Here is a 14,248-nt window from a genome sequence, read left to right as displayed (position 1 = left end):
TATATATATATATATTTTTTAAACATAAAATACATAGTTGAGTTCACACTGATACTCCATTTCAAGTTTGAGGCTACAGTGTAATCACTTAACGTCTTCTATCTTACATCTGGTTTTCCTTTTTCCCGTATCCAGAATTGCAGATCTTAAGGACACCAGAGATGATCACATTAGAACATCCCATAATTGCTCATTTGCTTTATCCCACATTACATATCAGAATAGTGCTACTATTATTACTACTACAACATTATTACCAACAGTATAATTACTGAAAGAGGTTGAAAAAATTTTTTTGCAGCTCTTTTTTTGTACTTTTTTAGTGGTTTCTCCTGGTTCTGTCAGTTCTCCACTAAACTCCCTGTCCACACTTTCTTATCCCCCTTTGTTGATCTCTACTTATCTTCCAGTTTTCTTTTTTTCTTTTCTTTTCTTTTTTTTTTGGCCCACACCATGCCAAAAGAAAAAAAAGGGATCTTAGTTCCCCGACCAGAGATTGAACCTCAGGCCCCCTGCACTGGAAACGCAGAGTCTTAACCACTGGACCGCCAGGGAAGTCCCCTGGATTTATAAACATTGGCTTATTTCAGGGCTTAGATCTCTTCTCTATCAACTACCCTGTCCCTCTGGTGATTGTATCTGATACCATAGCTTGAAATATCTCTTATACACTGACAACTCCCAAATTTATATCTCCAGACAGAATCACAGACTTATATTCTGCCTGCCTATTTAACACATCATTTGCGTATTTATGATCACTAGGAAGCACACTCTGTAGCAAAAGTAACATAAAATAATAAAATAAGTGTTTATTTCTTTCTTATGTAAAAGAAAACAGCCGTCCTTAGCAAGAGGCTTCTACCCTTCAAGGTTGCTTCATGGCTCAAGATGGTTACTGGAAGCTTTAGCCATCATATCCAAATTGTAGGCAGGAGGAAGAAGAGGAAATGGACAGAAGGGGCACATACCTGCTGCCTTGTTCTCCAGTTGTGGGGCTTTTCTGGTAATCCTACGCATTAACAGCTTGCAATTCATTGGACATCTCTTTCTTCAAAGAAGTTTGGGAAATACTCTTTTATCTGTGCATGTTGTCATTCGGGATAAAGGCAGCTTGCTATTTCTAAGGAAGAATGAGAGAATGAATATTGAATAGGCAAGTAGAGTTTTAAGAGTTCTTTGTGGGGACTTCCGTGGTGGTGCAGTGGTGAAGAATCTGCCTGCCAATGCAGGGGGGACATGGGTTCGATCCCTGGTCTGGAAAGATCCCACATGCTGCGGAGCAACTAAGTGCGTACGCCACAACTACTAAGCCTGTGCTCTAGAGCCCATGAGCCACGACTACTGAGCCCTTGTGCCACAGCTACTGAAGCCCACATGCCTAGAGCCTGTGCTCTGCAACAAGAGAAGCCTTCACAATGAGAAGCCCACGCACTGCAACGAAGAGTGACCCCCGCTCACCACAACTAGGGAAAGCCCACGCGCACAGCGACGAAGACCCAATGCAGCCAAAAATAAAATAAATAATTAATTTTAAAAAAAGTTATCTCTTAAAAAAAAAAGTTCTTTGTGTATTTTGGATACAGTCCTTTACCAGGTATATGTTTTCATAAATTTTCTTCTACTTTGTGGCTTGTCTTTTCATTCTCTTAACAATGTTTTTCAAAGAGCAAATGTTTTTAATTAAGTCCAACTTAATCATTTTTTTCCTTTATGGATCATGCTTTTGGTGTTGTATCTTTTTAGATTACTTAGATTTTCTGTTAAAATGTCTTCTTGAAGTTTTACACTATTACATTTTATGTTTAGCTCTAAGATCTATTTTGAGTTAATTTTTTGGAAGAGTGTAAGGTCTTCCAAAACAGAAAGCACCAGACCCAGATGAATTTACTGGTGAATTCTACCAAACATTTAAGGAAGAAATCCCCTATAGTCTCTTTCAAAGGAATGAAGCAGAGGGAATACTTCCTAACTCATTCTGTGAGACTAGCATTATGCTAATACCAAAACCAGACAAAGACATTATAAGAAAAATACAGACCAATATCTCTCATGAACATAGATTTAAAAATCCTCAAAACAATACCATCAAACCTAATCCAAAAAAGTATAAAAAGAATTATACATCACAACAAAGTGGGATTTATTTTAGATATGCAAGGCTGGTTCAACATTTGAAAATCAATTTGTGTAGGGACTTCCCTGGTGGTCCAGTGGTTAAGACTCCACACTTCCACTGCAGGGGGCACAGGTTTGATTCCTGGTCAGGGAAATAAGATCCCACATGCTGCATGGTGTGACCACCCTGCCACAAAAAAAAGAAAAGAAAAGAAAATGAATTTGTGTAATCCATCACGTCAACAAGCTGAAGAAGAAAAATCGTATCATATCAGCATTTGACAAAATGCAATACCCATTCATGATTAAAACTTTCAGTAAACTAAGAATAAATGGGAACATTCTCAACTTGATAATGACTACCTACAAAAAATCTACAGCTAACATCATACTTAATGATGAGAAACACAAAGCTTTTCCACTAAGATCAGGCCCAAGGCAAGGATGTTCCCCTCTTGCCACCCCTTTCAACATCATACTGGAAGTCCTTGCTAATGCAGTAAGGCAAGAAAAGGAAGTAAAAGGTATACAGATTGAAAAGGAAGACATAAAACTATCTTTGTTCTCAGAAGACATGATCATCTATGTAGAAAATTGAAAAGCATTGGCAAAAAACTCCTGGAACTAATAAGCTCTTATAGCATGGTTGCAGGATACAAGATCAGTGGACAAAAGCCAATTGCTTTCCTATATACTAACAATGAACAAGTGGAATTTGAAATTAAAAACACAGTGCCATTTACATTAGCACCCCCCAAAATGAAATACTTAAATATAAATCTAACAAAATATGTTCAAGATCTATATGAGGAAAACTCCAAAACTCTGATGAGCAAAATCAAAGAATAACTAAATAAATAGATATTCCATGTTCATGGATAGGAAGACAATATTTTCAAGATGTCAGTTTTTCCCAAATTGATCTATAGATTCAATGCAATCCCAGTCAGAATTTTAGCAAGTTATTTTATGGATATTGACAAACTGATTCCAAAGTTTATATGGAGAGGCAAAAGACCCAGACACACAAAATTGAAGAACAACACAAAATTGAACAAACACAAAATTGAAGAACAAAGTTGGAGGACTGATGTTACCCAACTTCAAGACTTACTATAAAGTTGCAGTAATTAAGACAGTGTAGTGTTGATGAAAGAACAGACAAGTATATAGATCAGTGAAACAGAATAGAGAGCTCAGAAATAGACCCCTGTAAATATCACAACTAATCTTTGACAAAGGAGCAAAGGCACTACAATGGAACAGATACAGTCTTTTTCAACAAATCGTGCTGGAACAACTAGATATCCACATGTAAAAAAATTTTGCCCTTCACCAGAATTAACTCAAAATGAATCATAGACCTAAGTGTAAATTGCAAAACTATAAAACTCCTAGATGGTAACAGGAGAAAACCTAGATGACCTGGGGTATTATAATGGCTTTTTTAGATACAACACCAGAGACATGATTTATGAAAGAAATAATTAATAAGCTGGACTTCATTAAAACTAAAAATTTCTGTTCTGTGAAAGACAATGTCAAAGAATTGGAAGAGAAGGCACAGACTAGGAAAAAATATTCGCAAAAGACACATCAGATAAATGACTGTTATCCAAAATAATACAAAGAGCTATTGAAGCTCAACAGTAAGAAAACAAACAACTTGGGAATTCCCTGGCCATCCAGTGGTTAGGACTCCATGTTTCCACTGCAGGGTGCGTGGATTCGATCCCTGGTTGGGGTACTAAGGTCCTGCAAGCCATGGCCTGCACAGGCCAAAGAAAAAAAAAAGAATGAAAACAAACAACTTCATTAAAAAATGGGCCAAGGACAACATGAATAGGCTCCCCACCAAAGAAAATATACAGATCGCAAATAAGAATATGAAAATATGTTTCACCTCACATATCATCAGGGAAGTGCAGATTAAAACAACGAGATACCACTACACACTTATTGGAATAGCCAGTATCCAGTACACTGACAACACCAAACACTGGCGAGGATATGGAGCAACAGGAACTCTCATACAATGCTGGTGGGAATGCAAAATGGTACAGCCACTTTGACAGAGTTTGGTGGTTTCTTACAAACATTTTCTTACCATACAGCCCAGAAATTCGACTCCTTGGTTTACCCAGAGGAGTTGAAAAATTATATTAAAAAAAAACACCTATGCAAAGATGTTTATAGCCGCTTTATTCTTTTTTTTTTAATTGATGTATAGTTGATTTGCGATATGTTAGTTTCTGGTATACTCAGCTTTATTCTTTTGTTTTGTTTTGTTTTTTGCGGTACGCGGGCCTCACTGTTGTGGCCTCTCCCGTTGCGGAGCACAGGCTCCGGATGCACAGGCTCAGCGGCCGTGGCTCACGGGTCCAGCCGCTCCGCGGTATGTGGGATCTTCCCAGACCAGGGCACAAACCCGTGTCCCCTGCATCGGCAGGAGGACTCTCAACCACTGCGCCACCAGGGAAGCCCCTCAGCTTTATTCTTAATTGCCAAAACTTGGAAGCAACCAAGGCATCCTTCAGTAGGTGAATGGATAAATAAACTGTGGTAGACCCAGACAATTCAGCACTAAAAAAAAATGAGCTATCAAGCCTGAAAAGACATGGAGGAACCTTGAATGCATATTCCTAAGTGAATGAAGTCAATCTGACAAGGCTTTATATTGTGACATTTTGGAAAAAATACGACTATGGAGATAATAAAAAGATGAGTGGTTGTAGGGAGAGGGACGATGAATAGGCAGTGTACCAAGGATTTTCAGAGCAATGAAAATTCTCTGTATATTATAGTGATGGCTATATGTCTTTATATATTTGTCAAAACCTATAGAATACACAACACCAAGAGTGAACCCTAAAGTAGACACTGGACTTTGAGTGATTATGATGTGTCGGTATAGGTTTATCCTTGGTAAAAAAGTGCCATGCTGGTGATACTGATAATGGGGGAGGATACACATGTGTGGGGGCCTATTTCTTTTTTTGCGGTACACGGGCCTCTCACTGTTGTGGCCTCTCCCGTTGCGAAGCACAGGCTCCGGACGCGCAGGCTCAGCGGCCATGGCTCACGGGCCTAGCCACTCTGCGGTATGTGGGATCTTCCCAGACCAGGGCACGAACCCGTGTCCCCTGCATTGGCAGGCGGACTCTCAACTACTGCGCCACCAGGGAAGCCCAGGGCCTATTTCTTAATCAAAATTGAATCTTTTTTTGATATGCATGGCCTCTTGGGAGCATAAAAAAAGCTAATGGGAAACTGGGGCCTTGGGCCATCCAGCCTAGTGTTCTGCCTGTGACACCAGGGGTCATTTTATGGGAAAACAGAATGGTATCTACTTCAAAGACTATAATCTTGTTTTCAAATATACTTATCTGAAAACTGCTGATGGGGCTTCCCTGGTGGCGCAGTGGTTGAGAGTCCGCCTGCCGATGCAGGGGACTCGGGTTCCTGCCCCGGTCCGGGAAGATCCCACATGCCGCGGAGCGGCTAGGCCCGTGAGCCATGGCCACTGAGCCTGCACGTCCGGAGCCTGTGCTCCGCAACGGGAGAGGTCACAACAGTGAGAGGCCCGCGTACCGCAAAAAAAACCCAAAAAACTGCTGATGGCTTTTATAATTTTCTGCTTATTAATCAGCATAAATTGCTGACATTTTCCTCTGACAGTGCATTAATTACTTTTGATCTTTGTTTGTGGTTCTAGGTTGGTTCATTCTGGCTCCGGATGTCGATCACCCTCACTTGGATCTGACCTTACGTTTGCTACCAGGACAGGCTCTCGGCAGGGCATTGAGATGCATCTCTTCCGGGTGGAGACGCATCGGGATCTATCGACCTGGACCCGGATACTTGTTCAGGGTTGCCATGCTGCTGCTGAGCTGATCAAGGAAGTCTCTCTAGGTACAGATCCTAGCATTTCATTTCTAATAGTAATTAAATGGAACTATTATACTTTGTTTTAAAGTAAAAACCATTATCCTGTATGCCAGACTTAAAAATGTTCTGAAATAAGGCATCTTAAAGTGATCACGATGGAAAGAAACTGGGTTTCTCTGTTTCAGTAGCAAAGTTTTCATGAGCTTTTTACGTGGCTCTGAACACAATTACAACACTCTCTGTACAACATGGTAGTTTTACTGTTCATTATTTAAATCTTTATAGTGTAAGGACTCATTTACTAAATACTAGGTGCATTGACCCTCTAGTTAAGAAGATTTGGAACATGGATAGACACCCTTAAAAATATGAGCATCTGGCAAAGCTTATAGTTGTAGAAAAGTAAAGAGAATTTGGAATAGGAGTCTCTCTTCCAAAGTTTGAAAATGTGTTGCCCAGTAGGTACTGAAATAAGCATCTAAAGGAAATAAGCCTCATGGTCTCGTTCCATTGTTGAAGCGCCCTCTTGTGGCTTGTCTATATGAATTTGGAAGTATGGTTTCATACATGTATATTTGTGTGTATGGTTATGTATAGATATTTCCAGATTGCTTTTCATTTTAACAAGAATAGAGAGTAGTCAAAATGAAGGCACAGTTACAGTTTCTAATATGGTTTTAGTTACTTTGAATATCTTGATTGCAAGTTGGTTTACTTAGTTTTGCTCCTGTTTTCTATGTATTTTATTTTATAAACCTAGTTTTACAGAATTTATACAAAAAGAGAAAATGTTTTGAGAGCAGAATGTCTTTTGATTTATATTCCTTTCCATTGCTTTTGGAAAGTTAGGGATCTCCATGGCTTTAGAACTGCCTGGGCAGCATTTCCATGGTTCATCTTCTAACACTGGCACAAGGACAGCTTTTTCAATGTTGTCAAAGTAGCACAATTCTTCAACTATTTAGGACCTACTCTATATTTTCCTCACAACCACAATGATGATTCAAGCAATGACACCAATGCCTAGATCCCACCTTGGATTTCGACCAAAGCCACCACATCAGCAGTGTGGTTTCTCACTTTCTCACTTGTCTGTCTCCTACCCATTTTCTCTATGGAGTGGTTGGTCACCACATTAAGGACTGTGGGGCTCTGGTTTTTGTCTTGGCCGCAGAATGTGCTTTCTGGGATGGGGAAGTCCTCAGTTGGAAAGTCTGGATGCGCTGTGTTCCTGTGTGGAGTCCCAGGGGTCAGGCCAGCACACTCATCGCTGGCATATGGGGTCACCATAATCTTCTTCAAGGATCCTGAGAGATATGCTTCCCCAAACAAAGAGTGCAACATGGCTTTTTAACACTTTTTAGTTTCGTGTTGTTTCTTTGGTGTCTGGCAGCTAAACTTCATATTACAGGAAACCAAAATCTATTCAGTCCTTGGCTCACAGTTGTTTAAATACAGATGGCTTGAGGAGAGGGAGAATAAGGACCACCTGGTTCCTTATATTTTTAAATGGACAAAAGAACATATTTTTTGGTAACTTTGAACTTTTTTGTTCTCATTCACAGCTCTATCTTAATATTACCTTGGTAATACTTTCATTTCCACAGTTCAGATCAGTTGATGTACTTAGGAATCACTTACTCTGTATTTAGAGCTGTGCCAGAAATATTAAACTGGCTGAAAGTAAACTGCTTTGATGAGAACCAGAATTTCTTTAAAATTTGTTTGTGTGTGTGTGTGTGTGTGTGCATGCGTGCATGCATGTACTCATGTGTGTAGGCACGTAGTCTTAACTTGATGTATATGCTTAGTGTACACATACATGTATGTACACATACATACATAAGCCAGCATGTCCTTCAGATGCATGTTATCACCTTCTGTTAAACTATTGGGAGATTCAGAAAGGTTTATTTAAAACTATATTTGAGGCACATCGTACTACATATTCAGGTGTTTATGGTCTAAAGAAAGTCAGGAAGTTGACAAAAAGAAATCAGTTGAGGTTTTTTTTGTCTCTTATGTGTTTGGTTATAGTTTACGCATTTAGAAGAATTTCAGTGACTACTTGTAAGATTTGACTAGTGAATGCCATACATTATCTTTATAATGTGCATTTAGTTTTAAGCCTTTATTAGATTATACTTAGAGTAGAACTGATCAGTAATCCTTTTGGTACACAAGGACTTTTTCCTTCTAGCAAATATAACTTTAAGATGACTAGGCAAAGAATGCAGTTAACACCCTCAGGTACGTAAAACCATTTTCCATTTGTCACAGGAATTGAAAATAGGAAAAAACATACACTTTAGTGTGTGTAGTTGTTTGAACTTTAATAAGTATGCTTTTAAAAGCTAATTTCATCATAACAATTATCCAAGCTGTTAAAGTTTTTAAATCATACATGAACTTCATGAAGATACTTTATATTTCTGTAGCTTGGTGATATGAAGACTGAGAAGTAGAAGATATAGGTAGGAGTTGCATTAAAAAATATGCAGAGTATGTGCAAGAGGAGAAGAAAAATGGGCATTTTAAAGTATTTAGAGTGTTAGTATATATGAAAAAAGTTTGCTTTAACCATGTTGTTCTCAATTTCATAGAAATTCTCTTGAATCCCTTTTTGTTCCTCTACTCAACAAATATTGATTGAGTATATACTCTGCTTTTACTGACTATACTAAAATAAATAAGGTAGGTGTAGCCCCTTCCTTCGAAGTAGGAAAGACAGAAAAAGAATAATAAGTACATTGGGGTTGTTGTAAGTCATAAATGAGACACATATGTCATCTAACCCTAACACACAACTCTGTAAGGCAAGTTTTATTACCTCCATTTTCAAGATAAAGGAATTTGGATTAGTGTGGCTGGAACTTGAACTGGAATCCTTTCAAAATGCAGTGTCTTAAGCCCCTGCATTTCCTCCTCTAAATGACTTATTCTTTTATTTTTTTATTTTTTTATTAAAGTTATAAATTTATTTATTTATTTTTGTCTGTGTTGGGTCTTCATTGCTGTGGCGAGTGGGGGCTACTCTTTGTTGCAGTGTGCAGGCTTCTCATTGTGGTGGCTTCACTTGTTGTGGAGCACAGGCTCTAGGCACGTGGGCTTCAGTAGTTGTGGCACGCGGGCTCAGTAGTTGTGGCACACAGGCTCTAGAGCACAGGCTCAGTAGCTGTGGCGCACAGGCTTAGTTGCTCCACGGCATATGGGATCTTCCTGGACCAGGGCTCGAACCTGTGTCCCTTGCATTGGCGGACAGATTCTTAACCACTGCGCCACCAGGGAAGCCCCTAAATGACTTATTCTTATGGGCAGATTAAACTCCTGGAGGACATATACATTATCAGTTTCTCTTAATTCATTAAATCAACAAATGCTTAGTGTTTAATTGTTTACAAAGTGCTATGCTTTGTGATGAGAGAAATAGAAACAAATAAGACCTGCTTCATGCCTTTGACCAAGTAGCTATAAGAAAGGAACACAGCTTCATGTTCTTCTCTTTTAACCCTTGAGTGTGATTAGCCCACTAATTATACTTGATGGGCTGGCTTTTCCATGCAGTAACAGAGAATGCTACCTCAGCCTTTCTTTGAGAGCATCCTGGGCAGCCCACTCAAAGCCTACCCTGCAAAACCCACTCTCTTCTGGGTTGTTCTGGAAGGCCCAGAGGAGCCCAGGGTGACACAGCTCTGCAGCTGCTAAAGGATCTTACTGGAAACATTGGAGCCCCCAGAGCCCTCCTACCAAGTAACTGGCCCCAGAGCAGCAGAAACAGGACTTGCAGCATAGACTTACTTTGACATTAGAGTCCTTTTTAAAAAATTAATTAATTCATTAATTTTTAGCTGCATCGGGTCTTAGTTGCAGCACGCGGGATCTTTCGTTGCAGCGTGCAGGCTTCTCTCTAGTTGTGGCATACAGGCTCCAGAGTGCGTGGGCTCAGTAGTTGTGGCACCGGGTCTTAGTTGCCCCGCGGCATGTGGGATCTTAGTTCCCCCACTAGGGATCGAACCTGTGTCCCCTGCATTAGAAGGCGGATTCTTAACCACTGGACCACAAGGAAAGTCCTAACATTAGCGCCTTTGTTCTTCATGATACACTGGTTATCACCAGCAGTCTCTCATTTTAAAAGACACCAAGTAGAAAACATAGATTGTATTTACCAGTATTCATCTTGGTGTAACAATGAGATTTATTATTATTTATTATTAGTTAATGAGCCTTTTTTTCCTCTTAGCTTTATTACATTTTTTACCATTAGGGAACTACTTAAAGAAAGTTATCTTTAATATACATAATTACACTCAACAATATCCCCATGGTCTGAAAAAGCCAGTGTCCCTGCCACTTAGCAGATTGTGAAGTAGTAGCCAGAGCAGTAGAAGGAAAACCAGGGCAGGTGAGGACAGTAAGTGTCATGGAAACCTAAGGAAGAGGATTCCAAGGAGAGAAATAGCCAGTAGGGTTCAGTGTATCAGTTGGATGGTTTAGGCTGGAATTAAGAGAAAATGCCCTCTAAAATTAGATTAAACATTTAAGAAATGTATTTTAGATAGAAGAGAGAGAGCAAGCATAAAGGGGGGTGGGGTGGGTCGTCTCTTCCCAGCCATAGGTTCATATGCACACCCTGGACCAATGGCAGTCACCAGGAGAAAGCTATGCTCTGACTGGCCCAGAGGCTATCTTCCCTTGAAGTTGAGGTCGTCCTTCCCTGAAACACATTAGGAGAGACTAGAAACCTGAATAAAATTGGAGTTTGGCTGTAAAGGAATAATGGAGAAATAAAATCTGGGTAGACAGCCAACAATGAGTCCTACAAGTATCAAGACAAGACGTGGGTCAGATTTAGGTACATGGAAATAATTGGTGCCCTTGCAGATAGACGCTTAGGCACAACTTTTTTTTTTTTTTGCGGTACGCAGGCCTCTCACTGTGGTGGCCTCTCCAGTTGTGGAGCACAGGCTCCGGACGCGCAGGCTCAGCGGCCATGGCTCACGGGCCCAGCCGCTCCGCGGCATGTGGGATCCTCCCAGACCGGGGCACGAACCCATGTCCCCTGCATCGGCAGGCAGACTCTCAACCACTGCGCCACCAGGGAAGCCCCTAGGCACAACATTTTTATGGCCAGTTCATATTCTCATTCAAAATTATCTGGTATTATAAGTTTTCGACAAACTGAGTTCTAAACCTAAACATACTCAGTATGACCTTTACTTCTCCTTTTCAAAGTTGAGGTAATCTTAAACAGTCTTCTGTTTTTTTAAAGTAACACACACAGACACTGACATTTGCTTTCCTTTCCTTTCCTTCCCTCCTGAGGGGAAACAATCCTAAGCGGAACATTTAAGAAATCTCTTATACAAAAAGCTTGTTGAAGATTAATGGCTTGCCTTTGCTGGGTGCCTTTGATGGCCAAATCTCGCTCCACTAGGGACACACCTGCAGGCAGAAATCCTCCCCCGCCTGCACTGGACCTTCTCCAGCCAGTGCTGTAAGGACTTGGGTGGACCTCATTCTTTGAGCTTTTCTTTTCTAGACTAGAACTGACCCCTCTCTTCTCATCAGACCTCAGTACCCTACTAAGCTATAGCTTCAGGGATATTAATAGAGTAAAATTCTCTTGAAAACTGTACCCTGGTTGCCTTGATTGGGATCTTTTTGTTCTTCTTCCAAACCCCTCAGCCAGTCATTTAGAGATTGTTGCATTGGATTACTTCCACAGGTAGTTAATTTTATCCATGCCCCCCCCACCAGGTTCCTTTTCTGAAGGTAATTAATATTCAAAGTTCACTGTTCAAAACTCTCCTATTCGAGTAGTGCTGAAAAGGGACACTGCCAATATTTGTTATTCCTTTTCCTTATTTCTTGAACATGCCAGCTGCCTTGACTAATTGAGTGTTTTTCATGTCCAGCGCAAGGATACATTGGTCTGAGTATGAGGACTTGCTTGTTTGGGAGCCACTCTTCCTGTTCACAGTGACCAAGCCTCACTCGACTCTGGTCCTTTAGGTGATTGTAAACTCAGCTCTCAGAGGACTATGTTAATTCCCATGTCACAGAGGGCCTTTCACTTGTAGCCTCTGTACTGACAACAAAACTGCTCAAGTGTTAGTGAAACAGGGACTTCACCAGTCTTGACAGAAGACATTTGCCAGTCTTGATGATCAGTTTTTTTGGTCCCATCAATTCAGATATATCTTTTGAATTTTATCTTTGATAGGACTGACAGTGTGACTTCTCAAATATCAACCAATCCATGTTACTGCCCTGAAAGGTGCCGCTGCTGTTTCTCCTTTGGTTGTTCCTCCTTCTTGCCCACTTGAAACCTTATTCTTACTCCTCACTACCTATCAAGTGTGACCGTTTTTTAGGGCCTTTCTCAAGTCCCATCTCCAGGAAACCTTTCCTTGACTTTGGTCTTATTCAGTTTGGTGTTCAGTCACGTTCTATACCATCTACCTTAAGCAGTTAGGGATTTCATGTCTATGCCTGTCGTTTGTGAGGTGTGGAGAGCAGGGACCATACCTCTTACTTCTCCAGTACCATATACAGCCTACTGTCAGCACAAGTATTCACTTGGTGCTCACTGAATTGAACTGAATCAGATCAGATGTCAAGGAAAGTTATGGAAATTCTTCCTCATCTCAATCAAGATGTTGACTTGAGTGACCAAAACAAAACTCACCTCAGGATGTTCCAAATAGGTTAGGTATCACACATTCTCAAGAAGATTCGTTTCCCTTTTTAGAAGTCAGGAGAAGCCTTTATCACTTTCTAACTGAAGTAGTAACTTTATTAATGATGTTTTTCCTTGTCTTCAATAGGCTGCACATTAAATGGCCAAGAGGTAAGACTCACTGTCCACTATGAAAGTGGGTTCACTATCTCCAGGGAAAATGGAGGTTCCAGCAGCATACTGTACCGCTACCCCTTCGAAAGGCTGAAAATGTCTGCTGATGATGGCATCAGAAACCTGTATCTGGATTTTGGTGGTCCTGAGGGAGAACTGGTAAGCGTGTTTCTGAAAAACATGTTTATTCTAATAGGTATTCTCTTTCTTCCTTATTGCTTCTTACCTCTTCTATAGAAAATTATGGGCTTACAGACTGATATTCCATTTGGAGCCAGGAAATTCTTCTTCAGTTTTCAAAGATGCATGGGTTTGGTTTTGGGGTTTCACTGTTTTTTCTTCCCACATTAGGAAATCATTCCCTTTTTTAAAAGTTTTGTTTGAATTTTAGAAAGAAAAAATAGCCGTTTTAAGAAACAGGCTTTTAACAAATATAAGATACAAAATACTAAACCTGGCGAATTTTAATAAATGAATTCTATCCATTGATATTATCAGCAATTTGTTGGGATAAGAGTTAAAAGTAATAAAGCAACAGTTGCTACAGAAATTCTGCTGACCAGAAAAAAAAGATATGGAGATATGTACATACAGCCATCATCTTTTTTGACTTCCTTGTCCTTTAAAGGAAATATCGACAGGAATTCATGAGTCCCCTTGGAGAACTAGAGAAGTGTGTCAAGCGTACTTCAGAAATCAGAAATCATGATAAAGAAGTCAAAGTCATGCCTTTTCTCTCTTATCAGTATTGAGCCAGTAGTTCAAGTCTTGTTTTATACGTGAAATCTTATGTCCATTGACACAGTCACGATAGGTGTAAATTTGGAAAACAGAATCTTGAAATTTTAGAACTGAAACAGATCTTAGGGATAATGAAGTTCAAACTCCAAATGAGAAAACTGTGGCTAGAAATCTTATTTTAAATGATGAACCTTTAGGAAACTGTGGATAGCCATGGTCTTCAAAAGCCTGTTCATCTGATGTCAGCTGTCCAAATTAGAGACCTGTGCTTAGAAAGGTATAACTAGCTCTCCCAACTAGCTTCAAGGGTTGTCATTCCCACCACAAACCGATAAGGGGTATCAAAAATCATACACATAGATGGTCACACTTCAGCTGAATTCACTGTGATTCCCCCTGGGAAATATACTTACAGTCAGTGGTTTCCATATAGGATATTCCTCTTTCCTTTACATCTTCCTACGTGGCATGGTGAAACTTAGTACACCACCAATAGTGTCCTAATTGTGGATGTGAAATTTCACACTGGTGTTTAATTTTGACATAGAATAACCTTACTTCAGAGCACACTTCCACTTGCGGCTCTAAGTTCCTAAGAGTTGCCATAAATCTGGCACATCCATTATCCAAGTTCTTTTTAAAAAGTAG

At 40.0% G+C, this 14,248-nt stretch overlaps 1 protein-coding gene across 1 annotated transcript in view; it reads left to right on the top strand.

The window, feature by feature from the left end:
• Window positions 1–14,248, top strand: part of SNTB2 (syntrophin beta 2) — a 92,756-nt gene that overhangs the window by 71,318 nt on the left and 7,190 nt on the right. The window contains exons 5-6 of the mRNA XM_081215920.1: window positions 5,834–6,030; window positions 12,834–13,018. Of these exons, the coding sequence (XP_081072046.1) occupies window positions 5,834–6,030; window positions 12,834–13,018 (382 nt within the window). The remainder of the gene's footprint in view (window positions 1–5,833; window positions 6,031–12,833; window positions 13,019–14,248) is intronic.

The sequence above is a fragment of the Mesoplodon bidens genome, assembly GCF_964165515.1.
Source record: "Mesoplodon bidens genome assembly, chromosome: 18".
Classification (NCBI taxonomy): Eukaryota; Metazoa; Chordata; class Mammalia; order Artiodactyla; family Ziphiidae; genus Mesoplodon; species Mesoplodon bidens.
The sequence above is the reverse complement of the archived record's forward strand: the minus strand, read 5'-3'. Positions and strand labels throughout refer to the sequence as shown.